The sequence below is a fragment of the Siniperca chuatsi genome, linkage group LG15 (assembly GCF_020085105.1).
Source record: "Siniperca chuatsi isolate FFG_IHB_CAS linkage group LG15, ASM2008510v1, whole genome shotgun sequence".
NCBI classification, from domain to species: Eukaryota; Metazoa; Chordata; class Actinopteri; order Centrarchiformes; family Sinipercidae; genus Siniperca; species Siniperca chuatsi.
Genome location: NC_058056.1, coordinates 28,309,850 through 28,322,615, shown reverse-complemented (window position 1 = coordinate 28,322,615; position 12,766 = coordinate 28,309,850). Strand labels below are relative to the sequence as shown.

Sequence of the window (12,766 nt, the reverse complement as noted above, 5' to 3'; positions counted from 1 at the left end):
TCTTCTTTCCCTCCTTCTTCTTCTTCCTCCTCCTCCTCCTCCTCCTCCTCCTCCTCCTCAGGTCACGACTGCTCTCTGCGTCTGTGGAACCTCGACAGTAAAACGTGCGTGCAGGAGATCACAGCTCACCGGAAGAAGAGCGAGGAGGCCATCTACGACGTGGCCTTCCACCCCTCCAAGGCCTACATCGCCTCCGCCGGAGCTGACGCCCTCGCCAGGGTCTACGTGTAGACGAGGAGGAGGAGAAGAAGAAGAAGCGGAGGACCGCGGGGCGAGAGACAGACAGACAGACAGAGAGAGAGAGAGAGAGACAGGCTAGTCTGTCCACACACAAACAGTATTCAGGTCTGTTCAGGTCTCTGAACACAGAATATATATGTTAATGAGAGACTGGAGGTGGTGGATCTCCATCAGATGACTGAACACACACTCTCACACACACACTCTCTCACTCACACACACACACACACACACACACACACACACACTCACACACTCTCTCTGTTTAAGTTAAGAGGCGGAGCCGTGCGGTTTCCCTCCGACTGACTGCAGAGACTGAGAGACGTTCAGCAGCAGAAACACAGAAACGTTGTGGAAACGTTGTTTAAACCCTGCAGGTCGACACTGAGCAGCTCACCTGTCCTGTGATGTCATGTGATGTCATCTCCCCCCGTCTGCAGAGAGAACGTAGCTCTGATGACACTACATGAAGCCCCCTCGTGTTAACACTAGTCTGACCTCCTGACCCTCAGACAGCAGGAGCAGAGGACGGACTTAAAGGAAAAATCCCCCAAAATCGGCTCGCTGATGTTCTTGTTTCTGCGTTCAGTGGTTTGATTTTCTTCTTCTGTGGTGATGGCGGTGACAGTTTCAGACCCTCAGAATCAAAGAGCTTCGTTCTTCCTTTTCACACACAACAGAAAACACTTCCGAACTATCAAATGATCTGTTTTCCTGCGGCGTGCAGCGGTTTAAATCACGCAGCCGTCTGTCTGCACGTTCTTTTGTCTTTGTTCGATAGTGATGACAGGAAAGAGATGATAAGAAATGAGGCACGCAACAAAGGCCCCCCGGCTGGACTCGGGGACGTTGTCGTTCGTGGTCGGCATGTTAACCCTGAAGCCGCGGCGACGCCCCGGCTTCACAGTAAGTTTGAGTCCTCGTCAAGCGCGTGGTGACGCAGTGACTACCCGCGCTCTCGGCCGTAAGCAGACGCGAAGTCAACATTTAATTCAAAGGAGCGTGTTTGTACCGTCCACTCGAAGGTTCACGGCGTCCAGAGGAAAACCTCCCGTTATTCCAACTCCGGAGCGTTCGCATCTCACTGCCGACCATCTCACTGCCGAGCCTGCGCCATCGGCTGTTTGACACTTCTGTAGTTTATTTTTGCCGGATACGAGATAACCTCCCATCTCCGCTGAGCCTGAGCTATATAACGTGAACTTTCCTTCACTGATTCATTGATTTTATTTTCCAAATCACGCAGCTATACATTTACAGAGAAAAGACCCACAGTGCATTGCAGGAGCAGGGCCGCTTTCATTTTTGGCTTCTGAAACTTTTTCTTGTTGTCGCTCTTTCTTAGTACGACTTTCACTTCAACAGAGCATTCACACTTGTTGCCGCCACAGCGGAGAATAAAGGCGGTTCTGTGAGTTCGTCCTCCTGTAATGAAGGTTTAAATATCCGTTTGATGAGGTGTGTTGACGCCTGTGGTGTTTGTGTGCGCCGCTGCTCTGTTTCACCGGCGAAACCACACTAAACAAATGTGACGTTATGCTGCAAAACATCAGCCAAAGTTCCCACATCTCCTCTGGTTGTCAGAAGACACTTGAGGGGAAATATTAGAAATCCCGGACTGCAGTAGAAATCAGTAACGCAGCCTGAGGGGAAACGCCGTTCACCTAAAAGTAAATGAGTTCAATCGTTAAAGCGTTGCACAAAACTCAAACTGAACTGAACAACAGAAGAAGAACATCTGAGGGGGATTTTTCCTTTAAAGCGTCGAGCTGCAGCGGAGTCGGAGAGAAGAAGAGAATCCAGCCGCTTATATCGAAGGAACAGAGCGTTTGGTGTTTTAACCCACCTTGGTTTTGTTGTGTTTAAGTTTTTTTTTTTTCATCTTAAAATCTGAACCAAAGCTTCAGGAAACGAACAGCGAAAAAAAGCTGTTTCCAGATTTTGACGTGTCTTTTTTACAGTGTTTTTAAGAAATATAATTTAAGAAATGAATAAGTTAAGAAGTTTAAAATATGTCAAGTTAAAGTTAGCTCTTGATTTTGTCTCTAAATACTTGATGAACGACCACGTCGGGTTAAAAATCAGATTTTCTGTTTCCGTTTGTCTCTCTGACGAGGTGTGAGCTGATTGGACGTCTGTCCTAACGGGAACAGAGGATTGGTTAATACACCCCCACCTCAGTCCCTGGTGGGCCAATCGGAGCCCTGCGTTTTAAACCACCGAGGTAAAGAGCGAAGGATTCAGACGTTAGCGTTACTGTAGTTACATATGGACGTTTTCTGTTTGTGTAAAATAAATCTAGTTTTTATAATCGTTTTTATAAACGTGGAAATGCCTCGTTAACGGCACCGAGGAAGATTCTGGTTCCTCATTCCCGTCCAGTCCTGCCATCAACACTCACAGACCCCGCCCTTCTACTTCCTGTTTCCTGTCACATGATGAGTCTCCTCTGATACATGGGAGTCTGGTTCCTCGAAGAAACTCTGGGTTCAGTTTCTGGATCTCGGTGAAGATTTCACGAAATGTTCAAAGTAGAGGAGAGAGGGAGGAGCTGCTGAGGAGTGTTGAGACTCGGAGGAGGAGGAGGAGGAGGAAGAGGAAGGTGCTAGCGAGCTCTGATGTTTGTCAGGACCTGAATGCACCAGTGTAAACAGGCGATGATGCTGCAGTAAATCCTCGGTAGACGGTCTTGTTGAGGGAGAAGCTGCAGGTCTGAGGCTGGTAGAGGAGCCTTCACCCCTCCCAGCTCCTCCTCCTCCTCCTCGTCTTCATATCACTGTGTGAGTTTTCACTTTGAGTACATTTGACTTTTCTTCATCACAGCTTCAACAAGCAGGACTAAAGTTATTTATATCATTAAACGGTTTTTAGTCTCGTCCTGAGAAGGAAAGGTAACCGGTTTGAGCTCCAGGAGAAACTGTCCAATCAGGGGCCTCCTGGGGCGGGTTTTGAACACAAAGCTGCCACCTGATTGGCCGAACATCCCGACCTGTTCTCCACAGTTTTTTAATTTAATTAAATTTTTTAACTGAAGGGATTTGTAACGCGAGCGGCTTCTGATTGATCACAACAAACGAAATCTTTATTTTTGTTTTCACCCACGCTACAACTTACTGTGTAACTAAAGACTTTTTGTTTGTGTAATGCATGATTAATACAATAAAAGTATTTTTTCTAGTCTTCCGGAAAAATGGGGGGGAAAAAAAAAAAGTTCAGATCAGTTTGCGAGTTTTGATGAGTTTTGTAAGTTTGTTTTTTTTTGATTTACAAACTATGAAACAGCAGATTTTAAAGATTGTACCACATAGCGGAATACAGCTGTATATAAAATGTCTATAATAACTATTAAATGGTGTACCTGTACAGAGGCTGCTGCTCCGCTGATCTTTCTGTATCCACGCTGTCGACTGCTTTGATTTGAATTTATAATTAATTATATATAATTATAATTTATCGCTGCTTTAAAAACCTCAGGAAATGCACCACCAAAATAAAATGTTGAGGCAAAGTTGAACACTTTAATTTTCCAGCAGCTTCAGTTAAAGATTCTGTAGATTTTCCAAAAAATCTAAACAACCTCACAACTCACTGCTTTTACACTACGTGGCCAAAAGTATGTGGACACCCCGGGCTTACTTCGGGGTCCCTTGAGTCCTGGCTCCGTTCTTCCTGGTTTGGACTCTTTTAGTTTCAAAGAAGAGAAGTCTTGATGCTGCAGCATACAACGATATTTTAGTCCAGTGGTTCCCAACCCGTGGGTCTTGACCCCAAAAGGGTCACAAGATAAATCAGAGGGGTCGTGAGATGATTGATGGGAGAGGAATGAATCAAAAACACAAAACTGTTTATTTTTTCAGACTTTTCTATGATCATTACTATTTTTTGTAAAATACTCGACAGTTTTACTTCTTTGAGGCTCTTTAGTTATTCACATTAAACAGTCTGAGTGCAGACAATCACTCATTAGTGCTACATATTAATTTAAACCTTTGACGAGGGCAGAAAGGTTGCAAACAACTGTTTTAGACAATAGTCAGTCCTGATCCGGGACCACGAGGACTACACATCACGGTCCTGATCCGGGACCACGAGGACTACACATCACGGTCCTGATCCGGGACCACGAGGACTACACATCACGGTCCTGATCCGGGACCACGAGGACTACACATCACCACCTGACAGTTTTTTCCTGACTTCCTGCCATCTGTTGAGTTCATGTTTTCAATATTCTTACTAGAACTTACTGGGAGTTGATTAATTGATTAGTCAATCAACAGAAAAGTATTTGGCAACTATTTTGCTAATGAAACGTTTCTTCAGTGTCTCGTGTTTTCTGTTTTATATCTCAGTAAACTGAATCTCTGAGTTTTGGACAAAACGAGGCATTTAAAGACGTCACGTTGGGCTTTAAAAAGTTGCGACAGACATTTTTCACTATTTTCGGACATTTTACAGACTGAGCGACTGAACAGTAATCGATAATGAAAAGAATTGTTAGTTGAAAACATATTTCTGTCTGTAACAAACTTGAGGAGCAGCTCAGTGACCGTGATGCGTTCAGGACCACACAACAGTGTTCTTCCAGCTTTGTGTTTGTCCCTTCGCTGTTGCAACATGAAGGCTAGCGGATATGGTTGAAAGCCACCTGGAAAAGTAAGTAAACCTTGAATTTCTAATATTTTACCATGAAATCAGTTTTATTTTTAATATTTCATCAAAGAAAACAATCATTAGAACTCAATGACAAAGTATATTTGAATATTAATGACGTCCTGTGTTTAATAGGTGTAATTTTACTTAAAACCAGCGTCCTCATTCTTTCTCACCCGCTGTTTCCTCTGCAGTAACCGTCCTACAGTGAGTGTCTGACGGCGTGGACAGCCTCGATGACGGTGTGGCGTCTGTCGGGGTCCCGCGGGGCCGCGGCGGTCGGGGCCTGGTGCACGGTGAGCAGAGCGTGGCGTCCGTCGAGGGCGTCGCCGCTGACCGTCATGGCGTCCAGGTGCTGACGCAGCAGAAGCCTCAGCTGCTGGTTCTCTCGGCTCAGGTCGTCTTTGTGTTTCTTCAGAGCTTCTCGCTGCAGCACGGCGGCGCTGACGCACCACGTCACCCGCTGCAACTCCGGAGGCTCCTGCAGACAGACGCAGAGGTCAGTGTGCTGTTCGGCTTCCTTTTCTCTAACAAATAAGTCTGTGTCCAGCCTGTCTGATGGCCGACGGCTCGTGTTTCCACATCTCAGATATTAACTCGGAGAAAATTACTGTTCAGGATTCTGGACAAAACTACCAAAATAAGACCCAAGCTGGAATGAACCACTAGAGACCGGACTGTGGAACAGAAACCACTTGTGATTTGCACAACACATCATTAACAGGCAGAAGAATGGAAACATGTACAGATGAAGCTGAATTTACCTCCACAGACACGACCAAGTTAATTTACGCTGTATTGTCTTGTGTCATCACAGTGTGTGCACTTGATCAGGTTTGGAAATGTTTTGTCACTTTGTGGAGCAAAGTTTTCAAAGTAAGTTTCACATATTCGTGCCGGGAAGTTCGAGTCTTATGTTGCTTTGTATGTAAATATACATCGCACTTTTTCAGGTTGCTGGGAGTCACAGGGCAGACTGACAGGACGTGTCGGTATCAAGTGGAAGTAAAGCGATTTTACGCTTCATTATCGCCCCAAAAAATCTGAAGCTGCGGCTACAAAAAGCTGATAACTGCGCTGATGCTGCCTGTGTATTACTCATATGTGCTTTGTATCGTGACAGCAGCAGGAATAAGAAAAGAGCTGGAGACGATAAATCAAAATGCAAAATCATTATTAAGACTAACAGGCAGTAAAAGAAGTCGAACTATCAACCAAACTCCAAATAGTCAGGAATAATATCAAAACCAACAGGTACAGAGTCTGAGCTCTGGTCCTGGTCCTGAAGCTGCCACTCCGTCTCCTCGTTATTCTTTGGCATACGGGTAGAAATTCAGCGTGTGCAGGAGGTGTTGACTGCAGGAGGTACTGGAACCGCCGTCACTAGCAACTAAACTCGTCAGGCGTCATGTTTCCGTAGTGCTGAGGCGAGTTCGTGTCTCCTGATGGACGTCAGTCCAGTCTTCCCTCTGTCAGCTCTGTGTTTGGTCTCCGGCTAAACGCTGCACTGTGTTCAGCAGCTGCTCTGTGACTGCGTCTGTCTGCTGCTGAGCAGCTCGTCTAAACTCACAGTGCGAGGCTGTGGCTATTTCCTGGAACCAGTTTGTACCAGTCCAGACTCGCTACATACTGAAGAAAGTGCTCCTGCATGTGGTAGTGACCCAACAAATCTTTTCCAGTCAGTCAGGGGGACGGTCGAGGACAAAAGGAAGACCTGGAACTCGGAATCACAACCCACCTTTGTTGGTTCCTCCTCCGGTCCAGTTCTCTCCTGCCGGAGTTCCTCTGCAGGGAATAATGTTGATGAGACTTCCTTCTGCTCGCTCTCCAGCTTGCGACACATTTCAGCGACTCGTAAAACTCTCTCACCCTGGATCAGCACAGAGTGAAAAGATGAATGAGAACAGAGAGGGGGGGACACAATCACACGGTGGACAGACAGGATGTGGGACGTTTCACCTTGGCGATGACGGCCTGCAGTTTCTTGGCGGCGTTGTTGCTCTGGACGGTGAGGTCAGTCAGCTGTTTCCTCGCAGCTGTGTGAGCCTGAGTCAGCTGGTCCCGAAGCTTACGGGTCCTCTGGTTCACCTGGTTTCTGGCGGCTGTCAGATCTTGTTGCACCGACTGGTTTTGTGTCTCACTGGAGTTCATCTTTTCCCTCAGCTGGATGACAATATCCTGAGAAACAAGATGGAGGCTTGGATTTAACAGTCTGACGCTACGTTATTCCAGGCTAAACTGGCCCCGGACCAGTCTCTGTTCTCCAGAAATCCTTCATTACAGCTGACGTCTCTGAGCGTCTGAAACTGGACAGACTCACCTGTCTTTGTCTAACTTTTCTAAAACTGCTTCATGATGCATCAGTTGGAAACAAAAATCCAACACATAAAAAAAACAAACTTGAATCAATTAAAAACAAGTTTGATTGGGAACTTTGATTGAAACAGTATAAACACCAACACACTGTACTGTCAGCTTGTAACGTAGTTCTAGCTAACATGCTAGCAACCAGCTGCTTACTCCCACATGTTCAGCAGCTGCTGAGGGAAACATCCGGCTCTTTAGCTGCTAGATGTTGATGCAAGAGGGAAGAAACTAGCGAGCCGTGCTAAACAGATAATCGTGACACAAACCTGGTGAACAAATGGTGGACAAAGGTAAGGCTGTCCTCTGACTTTTGAAAAATGCACCTGCCTTAAAGTAACATTAGCTTGTCACTCAGTAAGTAAGACGTTTATCGTCACCTGGGAAAGACAGCAGAGACCAAAATCTGCCTTCAGTCTGAAAACACTTTTACGCTTTTTTGAATCCGATACATCTGAGCTCTTATGAGGAATTCAGTCTTTGCTTTAAAAAAGATGAATCGCCTCCACAGAATAACGTTGTCTTCCACTGACCTGCAGCCTCTTCACCTTCTTCATGTCTGCGTCGGTCATCTGGATGAAGCGTCGGTGTGTGGAGAGCAGGGTGCTGAGCACCTGTGTCTCTCTGCCGCAGAGCTCCAGAGCCTCCTGTTTCTGAAGGCTCATCTCCTTCATCTTCTCCGTGTCCTCCAGGACCAGACCAACCTTCTGTCCTCAGAGAGGGAAGACACGAGACAAACCTCAGGGACTCGGATCAGGACACCTTTTTATCTGACTGAAGGTGAGAGGGAACTGGTTCTGTGACATACCCTCTCTTCGTGAGCGCTCTCGTACAATGCAATGCTTTCTTCGTACAGTCTGTGGATTTCGGTCATCATTACTTCGTGTTGCTGCTCCACGGTGAACGTCGCGTCTTCCAGATCGGCTCGCTGCCGCTGAGTGTGTGCCAACAGCTGCTTCCTGGAAAACAGACCCCGTTCCCAGCAGAGACGTTAATGCAGCAAAGGATGAGCCCTAATGATTTTGGTGACACCTTGACTTTTCCTCCAGCCTGAACTTTTTCCACTTGTACACAAGAAATATCAGCAAAGCTGAATCCTGGTGTCCACCCTCTATACACTATCTAGACCTCTATCGTTCCCGACCCTGTAACCCATCTGCATGTATTTCTATGAGCAGTTCTTAACGGTATTCACATCTGTAATTTACTGAAGATAGCGGCAGTAGAAAAGAGGAGTTAAAGGATGCAGAGACTCACGATGGACAGTTTAAAAAAACACAGATCAAAATCGATGCAGCAGAACCAGAGATGTCGTCTTTTTTTATTCCACACATTCTTCTCGCCCATCAAAACCTACATTACCCACAATGCAATGTGACCACCGACAGTTGGGTGCGAGATGGTGTGTGTGTTATGCTAGTAGCGGCTAATGTAGCCTGTAGCCCGCAGCAGAGACGAGCAGCTACAGAGCTTTCTAACTCCACACCAACGCATTTGTTTCAGTTTCAAACTCGTAGCCTTCGGCCCCGGCCGACGCTGACTCGAGTGACATCACTTGAGGACAGTTACCGGACTTCACGCAGCTCCCTCTGAGACGCTAAAGGCGTCGTACTGCATGTTTCACATTTGCAGCAGAACTCCCCGACACCTGGAAACAGACTGATGAGCTGAGTTCACCTTTTAAGAAAAGCTAATCATCAGTGCGTTTGTCGTCATGTCACAGCTGGAATGACCACTGCGGTCTGTAGGGGGCGCTGTGGCTCCTCGGACTGACCTCTCCGAGCTGAACCTGGAGCTGAGGTGCTGCAGGCATTCCTCCCAATGCTGCTGCACGAACTTGAGCCGTTTGTCCTGATGAGCCCACAGACTCTCCATATGCTGCAGGTGAAGACGGCGCACCCGAGCCGACTGACGCTCCGCCTCCTGCAGGTCTCGCTGCAGATTCTACAACACAAACAAACAGGAAGCCACACGCAGAGTCAACACGTTGACGCACAGTGTGAAGACACGGGACGAGGAGCAGGCTGGACGTTCTGCAGCGTCGGCTCACCTGGATGACGCTGTCCAGGCCGTCCAGGTGTCTCTCAAACGTCTGACTGAGCACCGTGATGTCTTTACGCAGCTCAGCGGCTCGAGTCTGACGGAGAATCGCCCGCCAGCTATCGTTCAGCTTCAGCAAGTTGACTGCAGTGTTCTTCTGTTCCTTCTGCAACTTGTCCTGATTTCAGAGAGGAAACGTCAGTGGACGACGGACAAAGAGCTGCTCGCTAACACAAATAAAATAGTGAATTCTTTTTGGCTTACTGGAGTATATAGGACTTTACTTTTAATTTGAAAGGGCGACATTTTATGAAGAAAAGTTAAATACTCGTGCTGAAAATGTTTGAAACTTCCCAAATGTCTTTTAAAATTATGATTCTTTGAGGTTTTTTTGAAACAAAGTAAACAGTTCGATTGCTTTTATCTCCGTTTAAGCTGTCAGTTGAAGAGGAGAGCAGCTGAAACGCCATTTGGCATGTAATGAGTGAAAGCAGTCGAAGTGTCGGTTGAAATAAAGAAAGCTACACAAAGATGATGTGCGTGCTTTTGGATAAAGACTTGCTCTCAAAAATAAATGTCAAATTATCAAATTTTCTACTCTATTTGCAGTGTTTCTGTCTGAGCTGCAGAATCAGCATAAACAAAAATTGAGAAAAAGCGTATTATTTCTGGCTCAAATGTTTTAAGTAACGTGTTCAATCAAAATCTATCTGTACTGTATATATCCTGATGTTCATCAATTAGAAAATGCTCTGTAGACGCTATATTACGTCTGCACGCCACACAGACATCAGGATTCAAATATTTCCGTACAAATTCATTACAGGAAATAATGTAATTTAAAATGTTCAAGGGTACTTTTTGGTTTTAGGAAATATGAAAAATTCAACATCACTAATTTTATATTTTAGACCTTGTAATCCCTTATGAACCTGAGTCAGAGTCTTCTTTAAGTCTCGTCTCAAAACACAATTTTATCTGAAAGCAGATCCTGATTTTACCTGAACTGGCTGCTTATTTTATTGCTTTTGTGTGTTTTATGTGTTTTATTTCTTTATATTTCGTCATTCACTGTGATATTTTATTTCTCTTGTTGTGAAGCACTTTGTACTTTGTTTTGATAAGTGCTCTATAAATAAAGTTTTATTATTTAATGATTTTAGTAACTTCGTCCAGAAGATGAGTAGCTGCTGTGACTGAATGAAGAAGAGTTACCTTCAGAAACAGAGCGAGGATCTCTTCTTTCTTCTTGGCCATCTCCTCCTCGGCCTGAGCTCTCTGCTGCAGGTACAGCAGTCTCTCCTCCTCCGTCTTTCCACCGCCTTTACCTCCTCCACCTTTCTTTGCTTTCTTCGGCATGATCCCTCCCCCTCCTCCTCCTCCTCACTCTGCTGCTGCTTTGTTTAATATCTGAGAGGTCAGTCCTACCTCGGGGTATCTGTCGAGGTTAAAACGAATTTAAGACAGACAATAATTTAATAATTTGAGACAATAGTTTTGTAGCAGCAATACCAGAATCTTTTAACGCCATCTTTTCCCAGGACATCTGTTGGAAATAGATGGAGAAACAGTGTTCGGAGACCGCGCACAGGAAGAAGCAGCCTGTATCTGTTGCGTTGGAAACCCAGACATGATTCCTACAGGGGAAGTTTGGATTATTGGAAACTTTATTCTCTATTAAGAGCTGATGATGAATCGATTTGAAGCCGTGGCGTTGGGCTCGGGGAGCTTGTGATGGGTATTTCTCTCTGTTTCCTCGCATTTTTATTGACAAAATAATCAACAGATGAATCGATAGTGACAATAATCAGTGATTTACAACAGAAATACAAATCAGACCTCGTTCTGCGTGTTTAGCTGACCTGCTGTGCACTGACGAGGCCTTTTTAAAATAAAAAAAAATGAAGGTTGCATTAGCAAATACTTGGAATTGATTACTTAATTGAGCATTGTCTCTATTTTCATAACTGCTACCAAATTACAAACATCCTTTCCAGGAACCTTCCTCAGACATTACTGTTCCTTTTTTAGGAAATCATCAGAAAACTATGGGAGCCATGAAATGAAGTGTGTTTTAATGGGATCACGGTGAGTACGCTGAGCGGCCAGTTTAATTCATCCTCTGTTGTTGTTGTTATATTATCGACGCTAGTTTCCTTCAGGATAAGCAGCAGGTTACACTGTGATACATGTAAACTTTCTGTGTGTGCAGGGCTCCGTACAAGTCCTGGACCGGGTTTGTGTTCTCTGCAGGTCTGTCTGAAGGGATCAGGTCTGTCTTTCCCCAGCAGGTGAGTGGAAAGCTCAGTACATCAGATGTGGCTCTGGTTCTGTTGCTGAAAATATACTGATGGATAAACACAAACCTGAAGTAGACAAGAAGATATTAATAGTAAACTAAAATAATACTCTAATTCTAATAAATACAGCGATAGTACCTAGTACGGGGCTGCAGCTAATCATTATCTTCATTGCCAATTAATAATCTTTTGTTTTAATTCATTATTTTGTCAATAAAATGTCAGAAAATAGTCTCCAACTGACAGTCCAGAACAAAGAGATTCAGCTTACTATAAAAACTTCCCAGCTGCAACAGAACATGTCTGAGCATTTGTGCTTTAAAAACAATTTACTAGTTTGATAATTGATTATCAGTTTCATGTTTAACTAATCGGTTTGCGGTCTGGTAGGCAACAGTATGCTGACGTCTTGTAATGGAAAGGTGCTGCATTGAAGAGTAGCACTGTAAACACTGCGTCTGCTGTATGAAGTAATACAGATATCTGACTGCTGCCACAGAAACAGTAAACACGATGAGACGAACACAAGTTCAAGAAGCTACTTTAACGTCAGCTGTGTCAGTGAACAGATTAAATATAAAATAAAAACGTTAAAATCACGACCTCATTGATTCACTGTAGGACGATTTAATAAGTGAATGTAAGACTTTGAGAGTCTTTAACGACCTGCAAAAAGCGAGTTTGATAAAAGCCGGAAGGTTGCAGCACGTTAAAGAGGCGAAAATGCGAAGGGAGTCTGGTGCGGCTGCAGCTTCAAGGGTCGCTCTCTGCACCGTCCTGTACCAGGAGAGGACCTGCACCGCTGCCACACGGAGTCTTAGCATCGAAATATTGTATAAAAAGTAAAGGTACGGATTGTGCAGAATAATGCAGCGTAATTATCGACGCATTCATGCGCTCATCACTTGGTGAAGCTCATTTTAACTACTCTACACGCTGCTGGTATCATATACATAATACATCAGGTTTTATTAGTTGGTTGTATTCTGTGTAAATAATGAAGAAATGAATCTGCAAAGTATCTAAAGCTGCCGTATAAAGTAGCATAAACTGGAAATGCTGTGTGGCGCCGGGCCTGCCGCTGCGCTCCGGTTCGGACCCGCGGAGCCTCGTCGCCATTACTGGAATCCGCTAAACGTTTCTAACGTAAAGCAAACGTTTTGTTAAAA

At 44.9% G+C, this 12,766-nt stretch overlaps 2 protein-coding genes and 1 long non-coding RNA gene across 12 annotated transcripts in view; 2 read left to right on the top strand and 1 right to left on the bottom strand.

Moving 5' to 3' along the window:
• strn3 (striatin, calmodulin binding protein 3) overlaps positions 1-3,608 on the top strand; it is a 27,930-nt gene extending 24,322 nt beyond the window's left edge. The window contains exon 16 of the mRNA XM_044166703.1: positions 62-3,608. Within this exon, the coding sequence (XP_044022638.1) occupies positions 62-231 (170 nt within the window). The 3' untranslated portion in view covers positions 232-3,608. The remainder of the gene's footprint in view (positions 1-61) is intronic.
• ccdc65 (coiled-coil domain containing 65) overlaps positions 1-12,766 on the bottom strand; it is an 18,186-nt gene that overhangs the window by 5,222 nt on the left and 198 nt on the right. The window contains exons 2-10 of one of the 4 annotated variants that reach the window (XM_044166712.1): positions 10,513-10,735; positions 9,308-9,475; positions 9,032-9,201; positions 8,066-8,216; positions 7,791-7,964; positions 6,853-7,071; positions 6,632-6,763; positions 5,070-5,374; positions 3,485-4,888 (exon numbers count right to left, since the gene is read on the bottom strand). In XM_044166712.1, coding sequence (XP_044022647.1) covers positions 5,096-5,374; positions 6,632-6,763; positions 6,853-7,071; positions 7,791-7,964; positions 8,066-8,216; positions 9,032-9,201; positions 9,308-9,475; positions 10,513-10,656 — 1,437 coding nt within the window. In that variant the 5' untranslated portion in view covers positions 10,657-10,735 and the 3' untranslated portion in view covers positions 3,485-4,888; positions 5,070-5,095. Of the gene's footprint in view, positions 1-3,484; positions 4,889-4,973; positions 5,375-6,631; positions 6,764-6,852; positions 7,072-7,790; positions 7,965-8,065; positions 8,217-9,031; positions 9,202-9,307; positions 9,476-10,512; positions 10,779-12,766 lie in introns of those variants that run through there. The other 3 variants (XM_044166713.1, XM_044166709.1, XM_044166710.1) reach the window with 3 other exon arrangements.
• LOC122861804 overlaps positions 5,254-12,766 on the top strand; it is a 14,356-nt gene continuing 6,843 nt past the window's right edge. For 2 of the 7 annotated variants that reach the window (XR_006374572.1, XR_006374575.1), the window contains exons 1-3: positions 5,256-5,392; positions 11,329-11,385; positions 11,510-11,588. This is a non-coding gene — a long non-coding RNA (uncharacterized LOC122861804). Of the gene's footprint in view, positions 5,393-10,460; positions 10,585-10,838; positions 11,036-11,328; positions 11,386-11,509; positions 11,589-11,748; positions 12,446-12,766 lie in introns of those variants that run through there. The other 5 variants (XR_006374576.1, XR_006374577.1, XR_006374574.1 and 2 more) reach the window with 4 other exon arrangements.